General features: G+C 38.3%; 1 protein-coding gene across 1 annotated transcript in view; it reads left to right on the forward strand.

The window, feature by feature from the left end:
* Window positions 1–17,974, forward strand: part of Cntnap2 (contactin associated protein 2) — a 1,578,963-nt gene that overhangs the window by 1,088,713 nt on the left and 472,276 nt on the right. The window contains exon 10 of the mRNA XM_052721500.1: window positions 15,999–16,170. Within this exon, the coding sequence (XP_052577460.1) occupies window positions 15,999–16,170 (172 nt within the window). The remainder of the gene's footprint in view (window positions 1–15,998; window positions 16,171–17,974) is intronic.

Below are 17,974 nucleotides of genomic sequence, written 5' to 3' on the forward strand. Positions count from 1 at the left end.
TGTGTAGCTGATGAACTCAGAAACCAGAAAAGGATGCTGGATTGACTAGAACTGGAAATACAGTTACTTGTGAGCTGCCCTGTAGGTCCTGGAACAAAACCTTAGTCCCCTGTAAAAACAAGTGCTCTTAATCACTAAGCCATCTCTCCAACCCTAATTGTAGTGTTTGTAAAAAACCCTCTTTACTCTAAATTTGAGATAGATACACAAACAGCTATCAACTCTAAATATTTTTAAGTAAGCTCTTCATTAACATTTCCTTTTGACAAATGCAGAAAAAATGTTTTTTAACCAGCATATTATCTTGACAAATTATACCCATTGAGAGAATTAGGTCATAGGATTTTAATATTTAGCTATTAAATCACTGAAGTATTAGTCATAGGTACTTATTTTTCATCAAACTTCTGATTGGACAAAGCAGCCATTCTCTGTGGCTGCTTCCTAGGCAGAAATAGCAGACAGAAGACACAGCAGAGGCTTTGAGTCTTATTTTTGTGTAAATTGAGAAATGGGATAGGGAGCATTTTAGTTTATTGGACGCAAGCTCTGTTTGTTTGTTTGTTTGTTCTATTTTTATATCATATTTTTTGGCTTGGTAAGACATTATTGTATTTTCTTTGGCACATTTTTACATAGAGAAGATGTACATTGAAGACAGAATAAACATTTTTCAAAGTATAAACTGCAAATATCTTCCCAACACTTCCAAACAGCAGACTTGGGATAGATGCATTCATCAGAACACATGCAAACACAGCCTGCTACTCCAACTCCGTTCACGTTATAGGTCTCTCTAGCAGGTGGCGGAAGTTTAGTCTAAATAATGGAAAGCCACACTGACAATAAAACCCACTCATGGAGATGAATCTCAAATATTCCAATAGGATTGAATTTTGCTAGGAAGCCGTAAACAAACTTTCAGACTTGAATTCAAATTTTATTGTTTTTTGCCTTAGTCTAGCATGGGTATATTTTACCCTTGTTTCTCCAAAAATATGACAGGAGATGTAAAAATCAACTTATGTTATAGCTTTCCTGTGATGGAATTTATCCCTTTAGGAGCTCAACTAAATGGCTACTTTTCTATTCCAAACATAATTTCCCGCTGTTACAAGGAAAGGTGATTTATTTATAAGCCTCTATGGGTGTGTTTTTTTCTCTTCACCCTAAATTTAAGCATATGCCTTCAAATCTGGTCCTCTGTTGTAGACATTTGAAGTCAGTATTGACTTTCAACAATTCAAAGGAGTGTGAGCCATTTATCACTATGTGATCATACAGTAGAATCACCAATGGCTGTCCAAGCACTTAGAAAAGGTCATCTTTAGGAGAAGCTTACAGACTAATGACTGTAACTTCAATGATTGGTGGCTAAACATCAATGTCTTCCTAGAGATACTTCGAGTCTGCAGGGGTCTTTGTGCTGCTCAGGAAGTCTGGCAGGGGAAGAACCCTGGGCATTCCACTCTTCAATGTGTAGTATCCTTGGAAATTGTTCTGTTTTTACTCGCACAATTTCAAACATATTCATTTCCACAAATGCTGACTCCAGCTGACAAAGTGATTATCAGGGGCATTTTTACAGACTTGGGTGATGTGGTGGTTAGTTCTAAATGTCAACTCGCCACAACTCAGAATAGATCACCTGGCAAGAGACAGGTGAATAATTTTCTTCATTGGATTGGCCTGTGGAAAATTGCCTTGATTTCTAACTGATGTAGAAAGACCCAGTCCATTGTGGGTGGAACCATTCCCCAGTTTGGTGCCCTGAGCTATGAGTGAAAAAAAAAAGCTGGCTAAGCAAAATCAACCAAGAAGGCATAACCAGAGCATTCATTTCTTTCTGTCCTTGAGTGTGGATATCATGTAACCCCCTGCTTTGAGTTCTGGACTTGATTTTCCATCCATGATGAAGTACAACCTGGAATTGCAAACCAATAAACCCTTTCATTACCTAAATTTCTTTTGGTCAGGGTATTTTTTCACAGAAACATAAATAAAACTAGGAAAGCAGTGCAGGGGCTATCACTCTGTTCCCTTGCACCAAGTGCCATTCCTTAACCCGGGGCCTTCTTGTGTTGAGCTTTACTGCCTGGCTCACATCCTGAGGATTTCAATCTGTGAATACCTAAAGCAGCATTTCCATTCTCATCTACTTTGTTGTCTTTTAAGTCTTTGTTGAAATCTCATTCTAGCATTGTGCCCCTAGCTCTCACCCATTTCAAAGTCTGTATTGCTTCCTTGTGATTTTATTGTCGTTTAGATAAACCTACAGAGCACAGGAAGAATTATGGTCCTCTGAGCCAGCATCCCTATATGGCATTTTATAAGGAATTAATGAATGCTTCTGTCATGGGGGGAGAGCATGTGATGTTCTGCCTCACAGAGGGATGCACTTGTGGGAGAGAGGAAATATGATGCATAGAGATTTTATACATATTACATAAGAATTTAGTCTTTTTGCAAAGACCTTGGAAGCTATGGCTGTTTAAATCTTCCTTTTCTACAGCATCTGTTTATTAATCATCAAGGTCATATGTTTGGGAAGCTTACTCTCTGTTGTGCATACAGTGCAGTGCTGAGTACTGAAGGCAACCCAGCATTCAGGGAGCTTCTGGACAGTGTAGAAGGAAAGGAATGGGAATCAAGGGATCATAGGAACAGGACGCTGTTGTAGATATTAGGATGTGGGTGCTGTTGACACCCTGAAGGAGGAGAAGCAAAACACGGGGTTATCAGGAGATAATTTCTAGAAAAGTGTACTTGAATTTTTTAAAAGGTACTTTACTTGAATACTGTATCACTAAGTGCAAATATGTTTAAGTTATTGTTGACTTTACTTTCATCATCAAACATCAATCTTTTTTATTAATCTATTCTTTTTCTTGTCTTTGTTTGGCCTTAAAATGCACTTCATCTCCTCATAGCCCTCAGGAATGGTGCTGCTGTGTGCTGGACTCTGCTTTGGGATTTTGCATAGTGGTTACTTGGTGCCCCCTCAATCAATGCAGTGAGACAAATCTGTTACTGTGTTTTATTTTTAACATCTGATCATTTATTTGTTACTCCTAAAGACTTATATTTGACTGGATTCAGACTTAGAAGAAGAAGCCCTTGGTGCAGAAACCTATGGTTCTTGGTAATCTGTTCCTGGCATTTTCTTTGGCTTCCTTCATTCTCCTGGATAAAAGTTCAGCATATTCCACATCCTCCTCCTTATTTTCATTAGTGCATTGTTTCTTCAGAGCAAAGCATTGGGGTTTGTGTTGCAGAACACAGGAAGTAACAACGCACTGAATCTTGGCTGCTTTGATCCTGGGCTTCTTACCTACTCTGTTCAAGTGCTTTCTGACTATATTGGCAGGCATCATCTTTAGAGAAATTGAAAAGCTTTCAGATCCTGCTAGCTCTTTGGAGCCCAAACACTGAAACACAGTTGAATCTGTCAGTCCAGTCCAGAAACACCCTTCTCTCCTTTTTTTTTTTTTTTTTTACATTAACCGAACTGAGAACACCCAGCTTGATACCCCAATGCATCCTGAACAGACTTGCATTTCCTTTCTCCACTTCTCCTTGTTCTGTAACAAGAATGTCCCCAACTCAACAGCAGGTGCACACTTGGCTGTGGGTCAAGACATCTTACTTCATGGGAAAACTTTGTTGTACTTTACTTCTGTTGACAGCACTCCTAGTATTGTTTCCTAGACTAATCTTTATCTCTTGGGCCTTTTATGTTTCTTGGTGATCTGCTATATTACAACTGACAAATGGTCATTTTTTAAAAATAACTTTCATTTGAATTTGTTCATTGAGAATTTCATCTATGTGTTTGATGGATGCTGGTTAATGTCTGATTTTAAATCTTCCTCCCATCCTTATCACCCAACTCATTCTTCCTAAAAATATTTTAAGAGAAATTTTGATTGAGAATTATCATTCTCCCTGAATCCACATTTTTAAACAGTCCTAGAAAATTCTCAGATATTACAGATATTATCTTTTAATTACTTTATCCTCATTTTGCCCTTTTCTTCTAAAATTCCACATCTGTCTGTTAATACTGGTTTTCTTTCCCTAGATTTCAAGGTTTCTATATAATGTCTTTAATCACTTTTATTTTTTAACTACCTTTGTGAATACTGTCTTTCCATTTCCAGTTTTATTCTGACTGCATGCCAACTGTAAAACATGGGCCATGCATTTTTTTTTTGTTTATGGCAATGTACTTTTCAATTATATAGTATCTATTTGGTTTTTGATCAAAGCTAAGTAGTACTTTATTTTTTTTAGCATTATCTCAGACTCATATGTTTAAGTCTAGCTTTTTGAAGTTGTTGTTTTTTAAATAATTCTGAATACTTTACCCTTCTAAAATGTGTTTGACATTTCTGGGGACCAAATGTTTCTTCTGACACTTGTTCACTATACAGATATACCCTCCTCTGTTTATATTCTTATAGGCACGTGAGCTAGGACTTCAGTGAATGCACCTAAGTTTTTGGTCTTGCAGAGCTTCCACTGCAAGGATTCTCTGAATTGGGATGGCATGGGTGACAAAGTGGCGGCTCTCTACTGCTGCCCAGAATAGACAGAGCATCATACCACCTATTGCTAATTTTAGGAAAGAAAAGATTCAAACTTGGAAGTCTAGCTTCTAATGGATATCACTTTTGTTTCATTATAAAGTTCAAGATTCTGAGTATAAGCAGTTTAAGGAGACTAACTACTTCTCCAGTGTTTTGTAGTTTGGGATTGATGGTCTATATATCTCCATTCTCTCTTTAGGAATCCTGAACTTCCAGAGTTAATCCGAGAGAATTTACACTTCATTTCCCATGGTAATAGCTTGAAATCACTTGCTTTCTATAGCAACTTCTTGATTTGAGTGCCACACCCTACAGACAGTACAAGTTTGAAAGCCATAATTTAGTTCAGTTACTCCATGTTTTATGCATTCTTGAAGACTAACTTTTCTTTTTCTTTCAATAGGCCAGGCAAAGGAAGACAATTTTCCTTGTCAGCCTTTTTTGCTGACTAGTATATTGTTTCCAGTATGTACTTCACTAAGATCTTAGCGTCTTTGGGCTTAATGTGATACTGATATTGCAGTGTTCTTGATCCTTGCACAGGCCTACAGCCTGATTTCTAATTGGCTTGACCTTTAAAATCCAAACTTCTGCATTACAAAGATGAGGAGATGCTTTCTAAATACTTGTAGCGCAGCATAATCTAAGGCCCTTGATTTTCCATTCTCCTCCAGATAGGTAATTTAGAGGATACATGCTGCTTTTTAGCTAGTTCTCTGAGTGTTTGTGGCTGGGAGAGATTCTAGACTCTCACATTACCTTTTCATAGGGAATAAACTTCTTCACATTATATTTGTCTCTTTCCCAATTATTCCTAAAAGCAATATCATTAGATGATAAATATCTTTAAAATAAATTATCTCCTGTTAGAGAATTTGTATTAATACATTTAAGATATAGTTGACCTTTTAAATATATTTGTATATAGAAAAAGCCATTAGTAAAAATAACCTGGAATGGTGTAACAATTTGAAAAATATTTATGTTTGTTGAATAGTTTTATGATCAATAACATTTATAGGCACTCTTGTGGCCTGCTGTCTTCATACCCTGGAGTCCAATGTAATTAACAAACTATGTGAGCTCATAAGGAAAAATCAATGAGGCAATATTATTTTATGATCTGATTGTGTGAATGTATCAATCTATGCATTAGAAATAGTAGAAACCCCTAAGGAACTAAAGCTGGCAGACTTATGTATTAATTCACATTTCTTCTTCCTTTAAAAGAGTAAAATATTATAAAAACCAATGTAAAAAATATCAAAATATTCTATTTTCTTTGCTCTGCTTTTCATGTTTTATGACCCATTTTAAAACAACTTTTAAAAGTACATTATAAATTCTGTTTCCCAGATTTCTAACTATCCCTTTTTGAAAAAAAATTAGTTTATTCTTTGAATTTCCTTTTAATTTCCTACATTCTTATAAATTTCTATATGTTTGCTGAAAAAAAAAAACTTCTTTATGATCTTTGCATATTAAGCCAATTTAAAGTAAATAAAACTTATAACTTCTGTGTATTGTATGAGAATAGAAAAGAAGACCCACAATAATTTTATTGAAGAAAATTTTATCTTAATAGTACAATAAATTTAGGATTAAAAACATTTTTATAATAACAGACTAAAGCTCATGTATTTAAGATATTCTAGTTGAAGCATATGTTTAAAATATGATGACATCATTAAGTGACCCCATTATATTAATTTTAATTAAAACACTTAATCTAGTACATCTCATTTGGAATTGTAAGCATTTTCCTTTTCAAATATATGGCCTCCTTATTTGTAAATCTCTACAAACATAATTTTGTGTTAAAATACCAGATCACCAGCGAAAAAGATCTGAGCAATTTCACAAGTACTGTAAATATGTGTTCTGACACAAATAATCCCTTAAGAAGAGGGAAGTGTGCTCAGATTATCATGTTCGGTAGAGACCCCATGGACCAACACCAGAAATGGACTGGAGGTTTGGCTTGATGGTCACACATAAGTGAGAGGTCTTTAAAAGGTGGAAGGTACCTAATATATTCGTGGCACATGAAGAAGAAAGGAACCCAGAAGCTGAGCTGATTGACATGCTTGATTTACCAATGAATAAACTAAAGCTGAGGCTTTGGGGAAAGTCTGCTGCTAGGGATGATGGCAAAATTCCAGCAAGGGCAGAAAGATGTGTCTGGAGTTTTGAACACAACCATGCACTGGAAAGAGAAATCAGTTAGTTCTGAGCTGAGACAGATGCACTAGAGGCAGAGGTTTGGAGGGGGTCACAGTTAAGGAAGGAGAGGTCTACCAGGAAACCAGACAAAGCCCAAGGAACTTTGAGGAGCTTTCACACTTACCTCACCAGAAAGACATCAGTGTGAGACCAAACTGGCTTTGCAGGGCCACAAAAGCAGCGAGAAATCCTTGTCAGCCAAGCAAAAAGAAACTTTCTAGAAGAGAGTGACAGTCCCACATTCTAACATTGCCTTTCTAGTTACATAGTCAGAAGAAACAGTTTGTTTTGTAGATCATATCTATCTTCTTATATCTGAGGCTTTCTTCACTAATGTGGTTGTCACATTCTTCAGGATATAAATATCCCATCATTAGGCATTTCATAAATACTAAATTGATATATTGCCTAAACAATTTGTAAAAGTAGAAAGAAAAATGAACTAAGGTGTGCTAGGTCTCTTAGATATCTGCTGCTTACTGTAAACTTCTGAACATTTATTTTATAGATATATGTGTATTTATTTTTCACGACTCACCAGGATGGCAATTATAATTTGGCTGCTTTACAAACTTAAAATATAATAAAAGAATATAGCATTTAATCAACTTAAAAGACCAAAACCTAGTAAGTGCAAAATTCTTGAATTTGTACCTCAAACATTTCCATATAAAGAGATGTCAAACATTGATATAATATAAAATAAGTAATTTATAGTAAGCCTGGAAAAGGCAACAAATTGTCTTTTTTCTATTACATTATCAAAATTAACTGATAAAAATTACTTTCAATAAAATTACCTTCTAACTTATGACTCCTGTTCAAGCTTAAATTCATATCCCTTTTAGCCAAATTTAGATGCAAAGAAATGCTAGAACCTAAAAATATTAGGCCATATGCAATCACATGGATCATCATGATCCTGAATTTAAAAACCAAAACAATAGTAACCTAACAGATAAGTATAAGGAAATCATCTTTCAGAATAATTGGTCTTGAAGCAGATGCCATCTGTGTTGAAAAAGCAGACTATGTGGACTAGCCATTTGCTAATCGAGTGCCAATGCCTATCATGGCAAGGTCTTTAAGAAAGACTGAATGATGGAGGTTTGTGAGCAAAAACACACCACTGACTGAAGAAAGAATAATTTCATTGAAAATCCGTGGACATTGAATGCAGATTAAGATGGAATAAATTTAATCCAGAACAGGTTCTCAGATTACACAAGTTTTTAGCCCTGGTTTATGTTTCTAAAACGCCTTGAAACTTACAAAATAATTATAGGAAGAACACAAGACTGCCAGTGTAGCAAGTCCAAGTGTGGGTTTACCTCTTTTCTAATAATGTCTGTTATAACAAAGGACCCGGGAGAGAAGCGCCTGCTTTACCCCATCCTCCTACTTTTCTGGTCCCTGCTAATCAGAACCAGATCCTCTGTTGACTGTCAGAGCCTGAGCACCCCTGAGTATCTCAGGCTAGCCTTTTGTACATGGCATCTGTTTGTTTTGGTCTGATATTACAAAAGAATGTGTATGTATTTTTTGCAGAAACACTGAAGGTCCTGTTTTATTCTACTATTTTGCATCCTGTCAGGTGACCCACAGTGTCTTTTGGTCCTGCCACTGAAGTAATACTTGTTTGATAGCTTGGTCTCAATTCAGTTGGCCAGGTTTCCCACCTGTAAATTGGTGAATCCTGCCTTTTCAATTATTGTGTTTTAAGTTATGGACTCACTGTTTAGACCTGCCTCACTAGAACTCGCAAAGTAAACCAGGCTAGCCTTAAATTCATGGAGATACAGAGAGATAGCTCTGAGATTAAAGGTATGTACCAACATGCTCAGCTTCGATGGCTATTTTAAAGAGATCTTTGAGACTGTGGTATTGGTGGAAGTATTAAGGCAAATCCACATAGTTAAAAGGGAGGTTTATTTTATGGGGTACTTACAAGTAAAGGGATAGTTTACAGGGTCTGGGAAAGGTGTACTGCAGTCCGGCGATGTTCTCTGGAGAACTCTGCTCGGTCTACCTCCAGCGTCCAGGATCCAGGAACCAAGAGAGCCAGCACATCTGGATCTCAGGTCTTTAGGGCTCCTGTCTCAACCCCACCTGGTAGGCGTGACAGTTACCGAAGCCTCAATGGGAGTAGTACTTCCAGGTCAAAGCTGGAACAGCTACCCACTACACTGTGGTCCCCATCTGGCTTTCATTTCAGCCTCCACTGACATTTACTGCTTAACTCATTACTAATATGAGGCTTGTCAAAGGATGACTTTAAAACTCTAATATCCCCTCTTACATCATGAGTTAGCAGGAGGCTATGGCAAGAGTTCTCTCTGCTCTTTTCCATGTTGATTTATTCACTTTACACAGACATTTACACATGGATTTGTATTTTACTTAATATTTCCCATCATTTTTTATTGATGAATAAAATATAAATTTTTATTCTTAAATTGTGAAATGTGTTCTACCTACCTTGAACTTGGGCAGCAGTAACTACCTCATGCCATTCTGAAACAGGTCTGTCATTCTTTCTCTAATTCCTACCATGTCATTATCTTTTAAAGCAACACATAATATACCAGACTCATTGTATATCTGTCCCATATAACTCCCACAATCTGTCATTTTTCTTTGGGGTCCTGGTTTTAATGAACCAAATCTGAGATGTGGGAGTATGCACTTTTGTCTCATGACCCTGCTCTCAGACTGTCTTCCCGGATGGTAGGAACCAACTGTATTTTAACCACAACCACTTATATTTAAATTTATTTGTGTATGTAGCTACCTATACAGAAAATCTCAAATTTACACTTAGGGTTTAAATTCCTGCCCCAGCCCTCAGAGTTCATTCAGTTTTTTTTTTTTCATATTCTATATTTATACCTCTGTCTCTAACATTGAGATTGGCTCATCCTAGCCTCCATGTATCAATGTACTGGCTCAATTAACCTGTACCCTAGTCAATCTCCCAACCATACCAGGTGGAGTCTTCCTGGCACGTTCTAACTCCCTGCTCAGTTGAAAACAGCTTTTTCCGTTGCTGCTGCTGAATACATTTTTGACTGTTTTATTCAGAAAGGTTGAATAGGCATGATTAGTAAACACTTGATTCACTCTGCCAAGGTTTCATTGGAAAGAAAATGCTGAAGACTCTATAGCACTCTATCAGCCTCTCTCTAAGCTCCCTAACATTCCTCAACTTTAAAACAAATATAATAAACAGTGTTCTTCAGCCATTTAAATTCCCAACCTTGGTGCCTACTGTTTTCTGGCTTTCTTTTCTTTCTTTCTTTCTTTCTTTCTTTCTTTCTTTCTTTCTTTCTTTCTTTCTTTCTTTCTTTTTCAAATTCTGTTCAATCAGATTAACAGTATAACTTACAACTGTTTAGATTGACATTATGATGTCTGAACAAATATCAACATTTTTTCCACTGATATATTTCTGAATTAAAATTTTAAAACTGTGAAGATGCAGGGAATGACTTTGTCAGCAAGAAGAATAAACTGAGTGGATTTCAAATCAGATAAGGAGTTTTTATCTGCTAAACTTAGAATAGAAGTCTGAATGCAAGAGTAAAGTACTAGCCAGTTATAGTACAAGGGGGTAGGGTGCTTTCCCAGGTAACTGAGGGTAGAGCTTAAGAATATTCACATACAGTTCATAACCATAAACCATATGTAAATATTTGGCAGTGTTCTATTGGTTGTACACAGGTAGGCACTAGTTCAATGTGGGAGAAGAGTATTCTGGAGTTAAAATAATTATAATGTGATGATTGATAGCTGTCTTGAAGATAGAGTTAAGGGTTTAGCCTCCCTTTATGAATATTCATGTACTAAGTCCACATCTCTTCTGATAACTGTTTCTGAATTTGTATTTTGTTAGACTATCTGTGTGTAAGCTTCAGAGCCTTGGCAATGTCAAGTCAGACCCAAATCACTAGTCTATATTGTTTCAAGATGCCGGTGAGGCACTTGATGGGAATTCCATCTTAGGATTCAGACTCACTGATTTTTTTGCAACTCTGTGATCTCCGTTTCTTGTTCTGCTCCCCCCCCCCCCAGTCATTTCCTTCTCCTCTTCCTCCTCTTCCTCTCCCCACTTCTCTTCTCAATAGGTAGTCCATGTTTCCAGTTTCAATTTTTCTGCACATTGACCAAGGTCTAAAAGTTTCTTTACATTTGCGCTCTCTGTCTATTTTAGTACAGGCTGGTCAAAGCTGATGGCATTACTGCTAATGGCAATGTCCTTAAAAAACAAACAAACAGCCGGGCGGTGGTGGCGCACGCCTTTAATCCCAGCACTCAGGGGGCAGAGGCCGGCGGATCTCTGTGAGTTCAAGGCCAGCCTGGGCTACCAAGTGAGTTCCAGGAAAGGCGCAAAGCTACACAGAGAAACCCTGTCTCGAAAAACCAAAAAACAAACAAACAAACAAAGAACAGTGTGATTCCTGGCAATGCTATTCAGGTTTGTCCATTGAAGTAGAATACTATACTACAGAGTTCAGGGGTGGAGGTAGGAATACGAGTTCAAGGCCCTGTTTCTAAATTCAAATGGCCAACAAGATGGTTCAGTGAGTAAATGACCCTACTAAGCTTGACAGTCTGAGTTTGATCTCCAGGACCACATAGTAGTAAGAAAGAACTGACTTCACATTATTTCTCTGGCCTCAATATACACAACATAGTGTGGTTATCACACACACACACACACACACACACACACACACACACACACACACACTGAAAATATATTTTTCGAAGGCAAAGACATAAAAATAAATAAGTGTTTAAAAACAGTAATTTAATAGAAAGCACGTATGTAGTCTCATGAAGATAGTCACTTCTGAGCTCCTGACCTACTGAGCAAAATACCCTTAAGATCCTAGAAGTGCTCTTGTTTGGGATCTTGTCTGGGTAAATGAATAAGCTGCTGAATGGGTCTTTTCTCCCATGAATCTTTTTCTAGCACATCTATCTGAGGTGTTGGCAAAGATTTCCTAGTCATCACTAGATGACATGTCCTGGTATTTGGTCATTGGAAGTAATTTCTTCTTGTATTGTTCACTGAGTAAAGTGGAATTAAGACAGATTTCAATTTAAGGTCCATCACTTCCTGGCTTCTTTACAGCTAAGAGTTTGTTTTAGCTTTTGTTTGTTTTTCATCACTAGGATAAGATATCTGAGCCAAACAACTTGAAGAAAGAGAGTCATATTTAACTCCACAGGTGTCTGTCCATGGTAACCTATCAGCTCACTTAGAATCCTGCTAAAGCCCACTTGGCTTTCCCTTTTATCTGCTTCCTCCCCAGCCTGTGGGAGGGTGCTGTCCATACTCAGTAGGTCTTCCTCTCTCAGGAAAAGGCCTCCCAGACACAGCAATGTGTTTCTCAAACCAATCAATTTGACAGGCAAATTGAATTGGATTAGCTGATAACACTTTTGGTACTGTACTGGAAACACCCTTGACCAGATTTTACAGTGGATTAAGTATATCTTCTTATTTTTGTGTTATCATATATAGTGTATTGGATAGTTTTATGTCAACTTGATAGACACTAAAGACACCTAAAGGAGGGAACCTCAATTAAGAAAATGCCTCCATTAGACAGGGCTGTAGTGTAGCTAGAGTTTTCCTGCCTGGCCCACAGTCAGGACAAATCTCTATCACCTGCCAGTCCCACAGCCGCTCAGACTCAACCAAGTAAACACAGAGACTTATATTGCTTACAACTGTATGGCTGTGGCAGGTTTCTTGCTAACTGTTCTTACAGCTTAAATTAATCCATTTCTATAAATCTATACCTTCCACGTGGCTCGTGGCTTACTGGCATCTTCACATGCTGTTTGTCATCCTGGTGGCTGGCAGTGTCTCTCTGACTCAGCCTTCCACTTCCCAGCTTTATTCTTCTCCTTGTCCCGCCTACACTTCCTGCCTAGCCAATGGCCAATCAGTGTTTTATTTATTGACTAATCAGAAACACATTTGCCATACAGAACATCCCACAGCATGTAGGCAAAACTGTAGGGCATTGATTGGTGCGGGGAAAGCCCAACCCATTGTGGGCAGTGCCATCATGGACTGGTAGTCCTGGATTCTACAAGAAAGCCAGCTGAGCAAGCAGCACTCCTTCACAGCCTCTGTGTTAGCTCCTGCCTCCATGTTCCTGCTCCATTTGAGTTCCTGTCCTGACTTCCTTCACTGATGAACAGTAATTTGGAAGTGTAAGTCAAACAAACCCTTTCCTCCCCAAGTTGCTTTGGTTGTGATGTTTCATCAAGCAGTACTAACCCTAACTAAGACAACTCAGTACCAGGATAATGGGGTATTGCTGTGACAGACCTGACCATGTTATTTGGGGGAGGACTGTCGAAGGACTTTGGAATTTGAGCCCAGAAAAGTCACTAGTTGTTGAGAACTCATTGAGCTATTATGTAAGAGCTTAAAAGATAAGAATGTTGAGAGTAGTGTGGACAATGGAGGCCTGGCTTATGAAGTTTCAGAGGGAAGCAAAGACTCTACCAGGCCTTTTGTGCAAAGAATCTGTGGTTGATCAGCTGGGGCTGAAGAAATCAGCTGTGATTAACAAGAGACCAGAACCACTAAAGTAAAACCTTTGCTTTATTGGGACAGTTGATGCTGGTTAGGTGGAACTGAGAAATTAATGATGGATTGAGAAGAGACCCGCATCAGTGAGCTGAAGCCTTCTGTGCAGTGGTTCCTTAGAGTCAGCATATAGAAGCTGTGTTCCAGAGCAGCCGAGTTTATACCTCACACTGGCAGCCAAGCCTGGTAGTTTAAGGGTCACCCAGGTGGTGCTAGTTTTGAAAGCATGAAGGGATCATGAAGAGCAGCTAGAGCTTGGCAGGACTGGAGTCCTTGAAGAGAGCCTAGGAGAAGCTATTGGTGAAAGTGTAGTCCAGTTGTAGGGGAGGATCCCAGCATTTTTTTTTTTTCAGGAGAGAACCTCAATTAAGAAAAATGCTTCCATTAGATGGCGCTGTATGCAAGCCTGTAGGGCATTTTCTTTATTAATGATTGATGGGGGAGGGCCCAGCCCATTGTGGGCAGTGCCATTCCTGGGCTGGTGGTCCAGGGTTCTATAAGAAAGCAGGCTGAGCAAACCAGTAAGCAGCACTCATCCATGGCATCTGCAACAGTTTCTGTCTCCAGGATCTTGCCCTGTTTTATTTTTTGTCCTGATTTCCTTCACTGATAAACTGTAGTTTGGAAGTGTAAGACATATAACCCTTTCGTCCCCAAGTTGCATTGGTCATGGTGTTTGATCACAGCAATGATAACCCTAACTAAGACAACCACAATGTTGATAAACTTCATTCACTCTACAACACAGTAAGGATCCCAGGTGCTTTCATTCCAGGGCCAATTCTAGTCCTTTCCTTTATGTTGTTACTGACTGCCTCCCCAAGAGACATTAGGTTTCTGACCAATAATTCCCTGAAGGCTCATTAAGCTAACTTGCCCTTTCCTTTGGGGGCATTATTGTAGTTTGTTTCCAGCAAGAGGTTAATTATTCATTGCTATTCCAATCTTCATCCCACCCTACCCCAAGCCACACACCACAATTGCAGTCATGGAAGTCTATTACTATCTCTCCTAGGCCTCTCCACAGCACTGCCTGCTGACCAATATGATCAATTGTGCATATCAGGCTAGAAATGGGCCTTGGAAGTCACTTTTACCACCTTCACAGTTTCCTGTTGTCTATAGAAATAAGTCAAGCTCAGGGGCCACGGATGATACAGAAGAGTGTGGATGCTTGTACACAAGAGAAAATAGGATCCCTCTTTAAAAGCTTTAAGGATAATACAAGAAAAAGGACTATTTTCAATGGCTATGTAGTGATTATTCCTATAATTATCTTCTCCTAGAATTCATCTCATGTAAGAGCATGAAAAGACTTGACAATTTTAGACTCCAAAAGTATCAAGACCAAACAGAACATTGTTGTGAGTGGATGCTGAAGTCTTGTTTTGGGAATGTAATCACACCCAGTTGGAAGCGATAAGCATTTATGCAGCTGCTCTGCTTCACAGACGTTCTCCCTCTCATAAAGAGAGTTACTCATTTCCAAATTTTTCCAAGTTAATGTGAATGTTTAGACTCCTAAGTATTCACAAAAGCTGAACCCAATGATAGCCTTGCTAAGAGCTGCCACAAAAGTTACAGCTGCGTGTTTTCTGTCTGCTAAGTTTAGCCATTAAAACCTACTCAATTTTACCATGATTAGACAAGTAGAAATCCCATTGTATGCATACAACTATTCTAAGTAGCCAACTTATCCAAAAGTCAGCATTTTTGTAAAGGAACTAACTCAATGCCCATGAAAATACATAGCTTATAAACACATGCATGTATACATACACAGGCATACATACACACACACACACACACACACACACACACACACACACACACACAACAGTATTGGAACAGAGCACATTGTTTTAAGTTAAGAATTAAGCATAATCCTTTTTCTAGTGCTATATTGGTGGAAAGTAATGTACACCTCTAAGATGAAACCTTAAAGGAAAATCAAATGACAGTTTTCAGAATTTACATATTGATACCTTCTAAGGAAATGAGAAAAGTGTTTTTTATTGTAGTCAACTATTTCTATAATCAACCAAAATAGAGCATTTTAAAGAATCACTTTAAATGACCAAATTCTGTTTTTTCTAAATGTTCACTTTTATTCATTTAATGGCATATGTTGGTTCTCACTATTTTTTTTTAATGTATTGGTGGTCTATTGCCAACCACACAGTATTGGAAAGAATGAATTGGTAAATAATTGAAGACTAATGAGTACAGTTTAAATTTGCTGAGTAGGCAAATTTGGATTGACGAACTCCCAGAGTCATACCTACTCCAACAAGGCCACTCTCGTAATCCTTCACAAATAGTTCCACCCATGTGAAAAGGAGCATTTAAATATATAAGCCATGGGGGCAATTTTCATTCAAGCCACCACCAAGCCTGACTCCTGCCTAAAGAAATATCATATTCTCAAGAGGTGTCACCCCTGTACTATGTCAGCAAGAATCAAAGAAACGCTGTTATTAATCAGGTGGCTGTGTCCAGTCAAATGCTTGGGAGGCTATTAATAAACCATGCTGGATGTCCATTGTGATCTTCTTGTTCCTTCTGTTTCACAGGATTTTTGAACCACGTGAACAATGCCAGCCACTCTGCCCTGCAGCCATCATTCCAAGGATGCATGCAGCTCATTCAGGTAGATGACCAGCTTGTAAATTTATACGAAGTGGCACAGAGGAAGCCCGGAAGCTTTGCAAATGTCACCATTGACATGTGTGCCATCATAGACAGGTAAGCCATTTGTCCATCCTACTTTAAGTGCTCCAGACATCTCGGTTCATATTTCTGTTGCTTGGCAAGGAAAGACACAAAAGGAAAAGATAAACACAAATGCAAAGACTGGGCCTATGAAAGGTTGCTGTTTGGGATGCCTACTTTATCTAGAGTATTTGTGATGCCAGCAAAGACAACATTTATATATGTATACATATATGTGTATGTATGGAGTATGTTTGTATGCGTATATAGGTATGTGTGTATAGTCTGCTTGGTGCATGTATATATGTGTATGTACGTGTGTGTATATATCTGTATACATGTGCATATGTGTGGACTATATATGTGTGTATGTCTGTATATAGAGTATGAATAGGGCATGTACATATACATATATGAGACAGAGGTGGAAAAATCTGTAGCATCCCATTTGCCTAACTTTGTTCAGGCAATGTGAGCACTGTGCTGCTAGGACCGCAAGCAGCAGCTGGAAAACGGCGGAACCCCTCAGTTCGCCATGTGATCTTTCCTTCTATGCTCTCAAGCAGAAGAGTTGCATCCCTTCTCAGCCTCAGGATGCTGTCCCTTCTGAAGACCATTTTGTGCTAGATGTAATCACAGGAGATGAATGGCAAATGAGGGTTAACTGACACAGGCTACTTGGAATAATTCTGCTTGCCAAACCCACAGACAGAAATACTAGAAATTAATGTTTATTAACCTCTTTCTATGTTTGACAGTTTCGTACATTGATATAACTTTTAGTTCTTTTCTCCCCCACCCCTCTCTTTTCCCACTTCCAATCCACTGAAGCTCTTCCCAGCAAATCCCCCTCGTACTCTCACGCCTTCCTTTTGAGTGTGAATTCACACAGACTAGAAAGGCAAAATGCTTCTGTGAAATATAGTATTGCATACAATTTCCTAAATCCTAAATACTCTAATTCTAAAGTTTGTTTTTCGTTACAGCTTAAGACATTTCATTTTTGAGATATTTTGTCTTTGAAAACTATGTGTAACTACAAGTTGGTACTCACTTAGTGTGTAGAGTTAGCTTTCTCAGTCAGTTTCTGATTTTGTGAGATGGAGCTATCATGCTCTGAACATTAATTCCATTCACTTTATATTTTGTAAGATGAAAGTTCATGAAAATCACTTTTAGAATTTGAAATAAGACAGGCTAGGAGAGATGGCTCAGCAGTTAGGAGTTCTTGCTGCTCTCACAGAGGACCTGAGTTCAGTTCTCAGTACACATGTCAGGCAACTCACAATGCCTGTAACTCCAGCTCCAGGGAGTCTGATGCCCTCTTCTGACATACATGCATATGCATGCAGCCACAAAAATATACAAATAAATTAACAAAAGAAAATGTGTTTGTGCCTCAGTTTGACATCCCCACATGCAGACTTCTAAGTCTCTAAGTTGTTTTGTGGAGATCCTCAGGCAGCTAATGTATCCTACAAAAAAAGTTCTATTATGAAGGGAATTCATTTCTAGATCACCTTTAAAAGTTGGCACTCATGCAAATGGTACCTTACAGTTCAGAGTGGCTATGGTGCATGGTGGCTATAGAATATAACTTTTTGTTTGTTTGTTTGACAGAGGGTTTCTCTGTATAGCCCCTGCTGTCCTAGAACTTGCTCTATGATTAGGCTGGCCTTGAACTCAGAGATCCACCTGCCTCTGCCTCCAGAGTGCTAGGATTAAAGGTGTAAGCCACCACTGCCTGGCTAGAATATAACTTTTTAAAGTCTGAATATGTTTACAACAGGAGAAAGAAGAACATCCTGTTCATTTATATCACATCTGGAAGAATGTT

Source organism: Peromyscus californicus, unplaced genomic scaffold, assembly GCF_007827085.1.
Source record: "Peromyscus californicus insignis strain IS unplaced genomic scaffold, ASM782708v3 Scaffold_6__1_contigs__length_162567912, whole genome shotgun sequence".
Classification (NCBI taxonomy): Eukaryota; Metazoa; Chordata; class Mammalia; order Rodentia; family Cricetidae; genus Peromyscus; species Peromyscus californicus.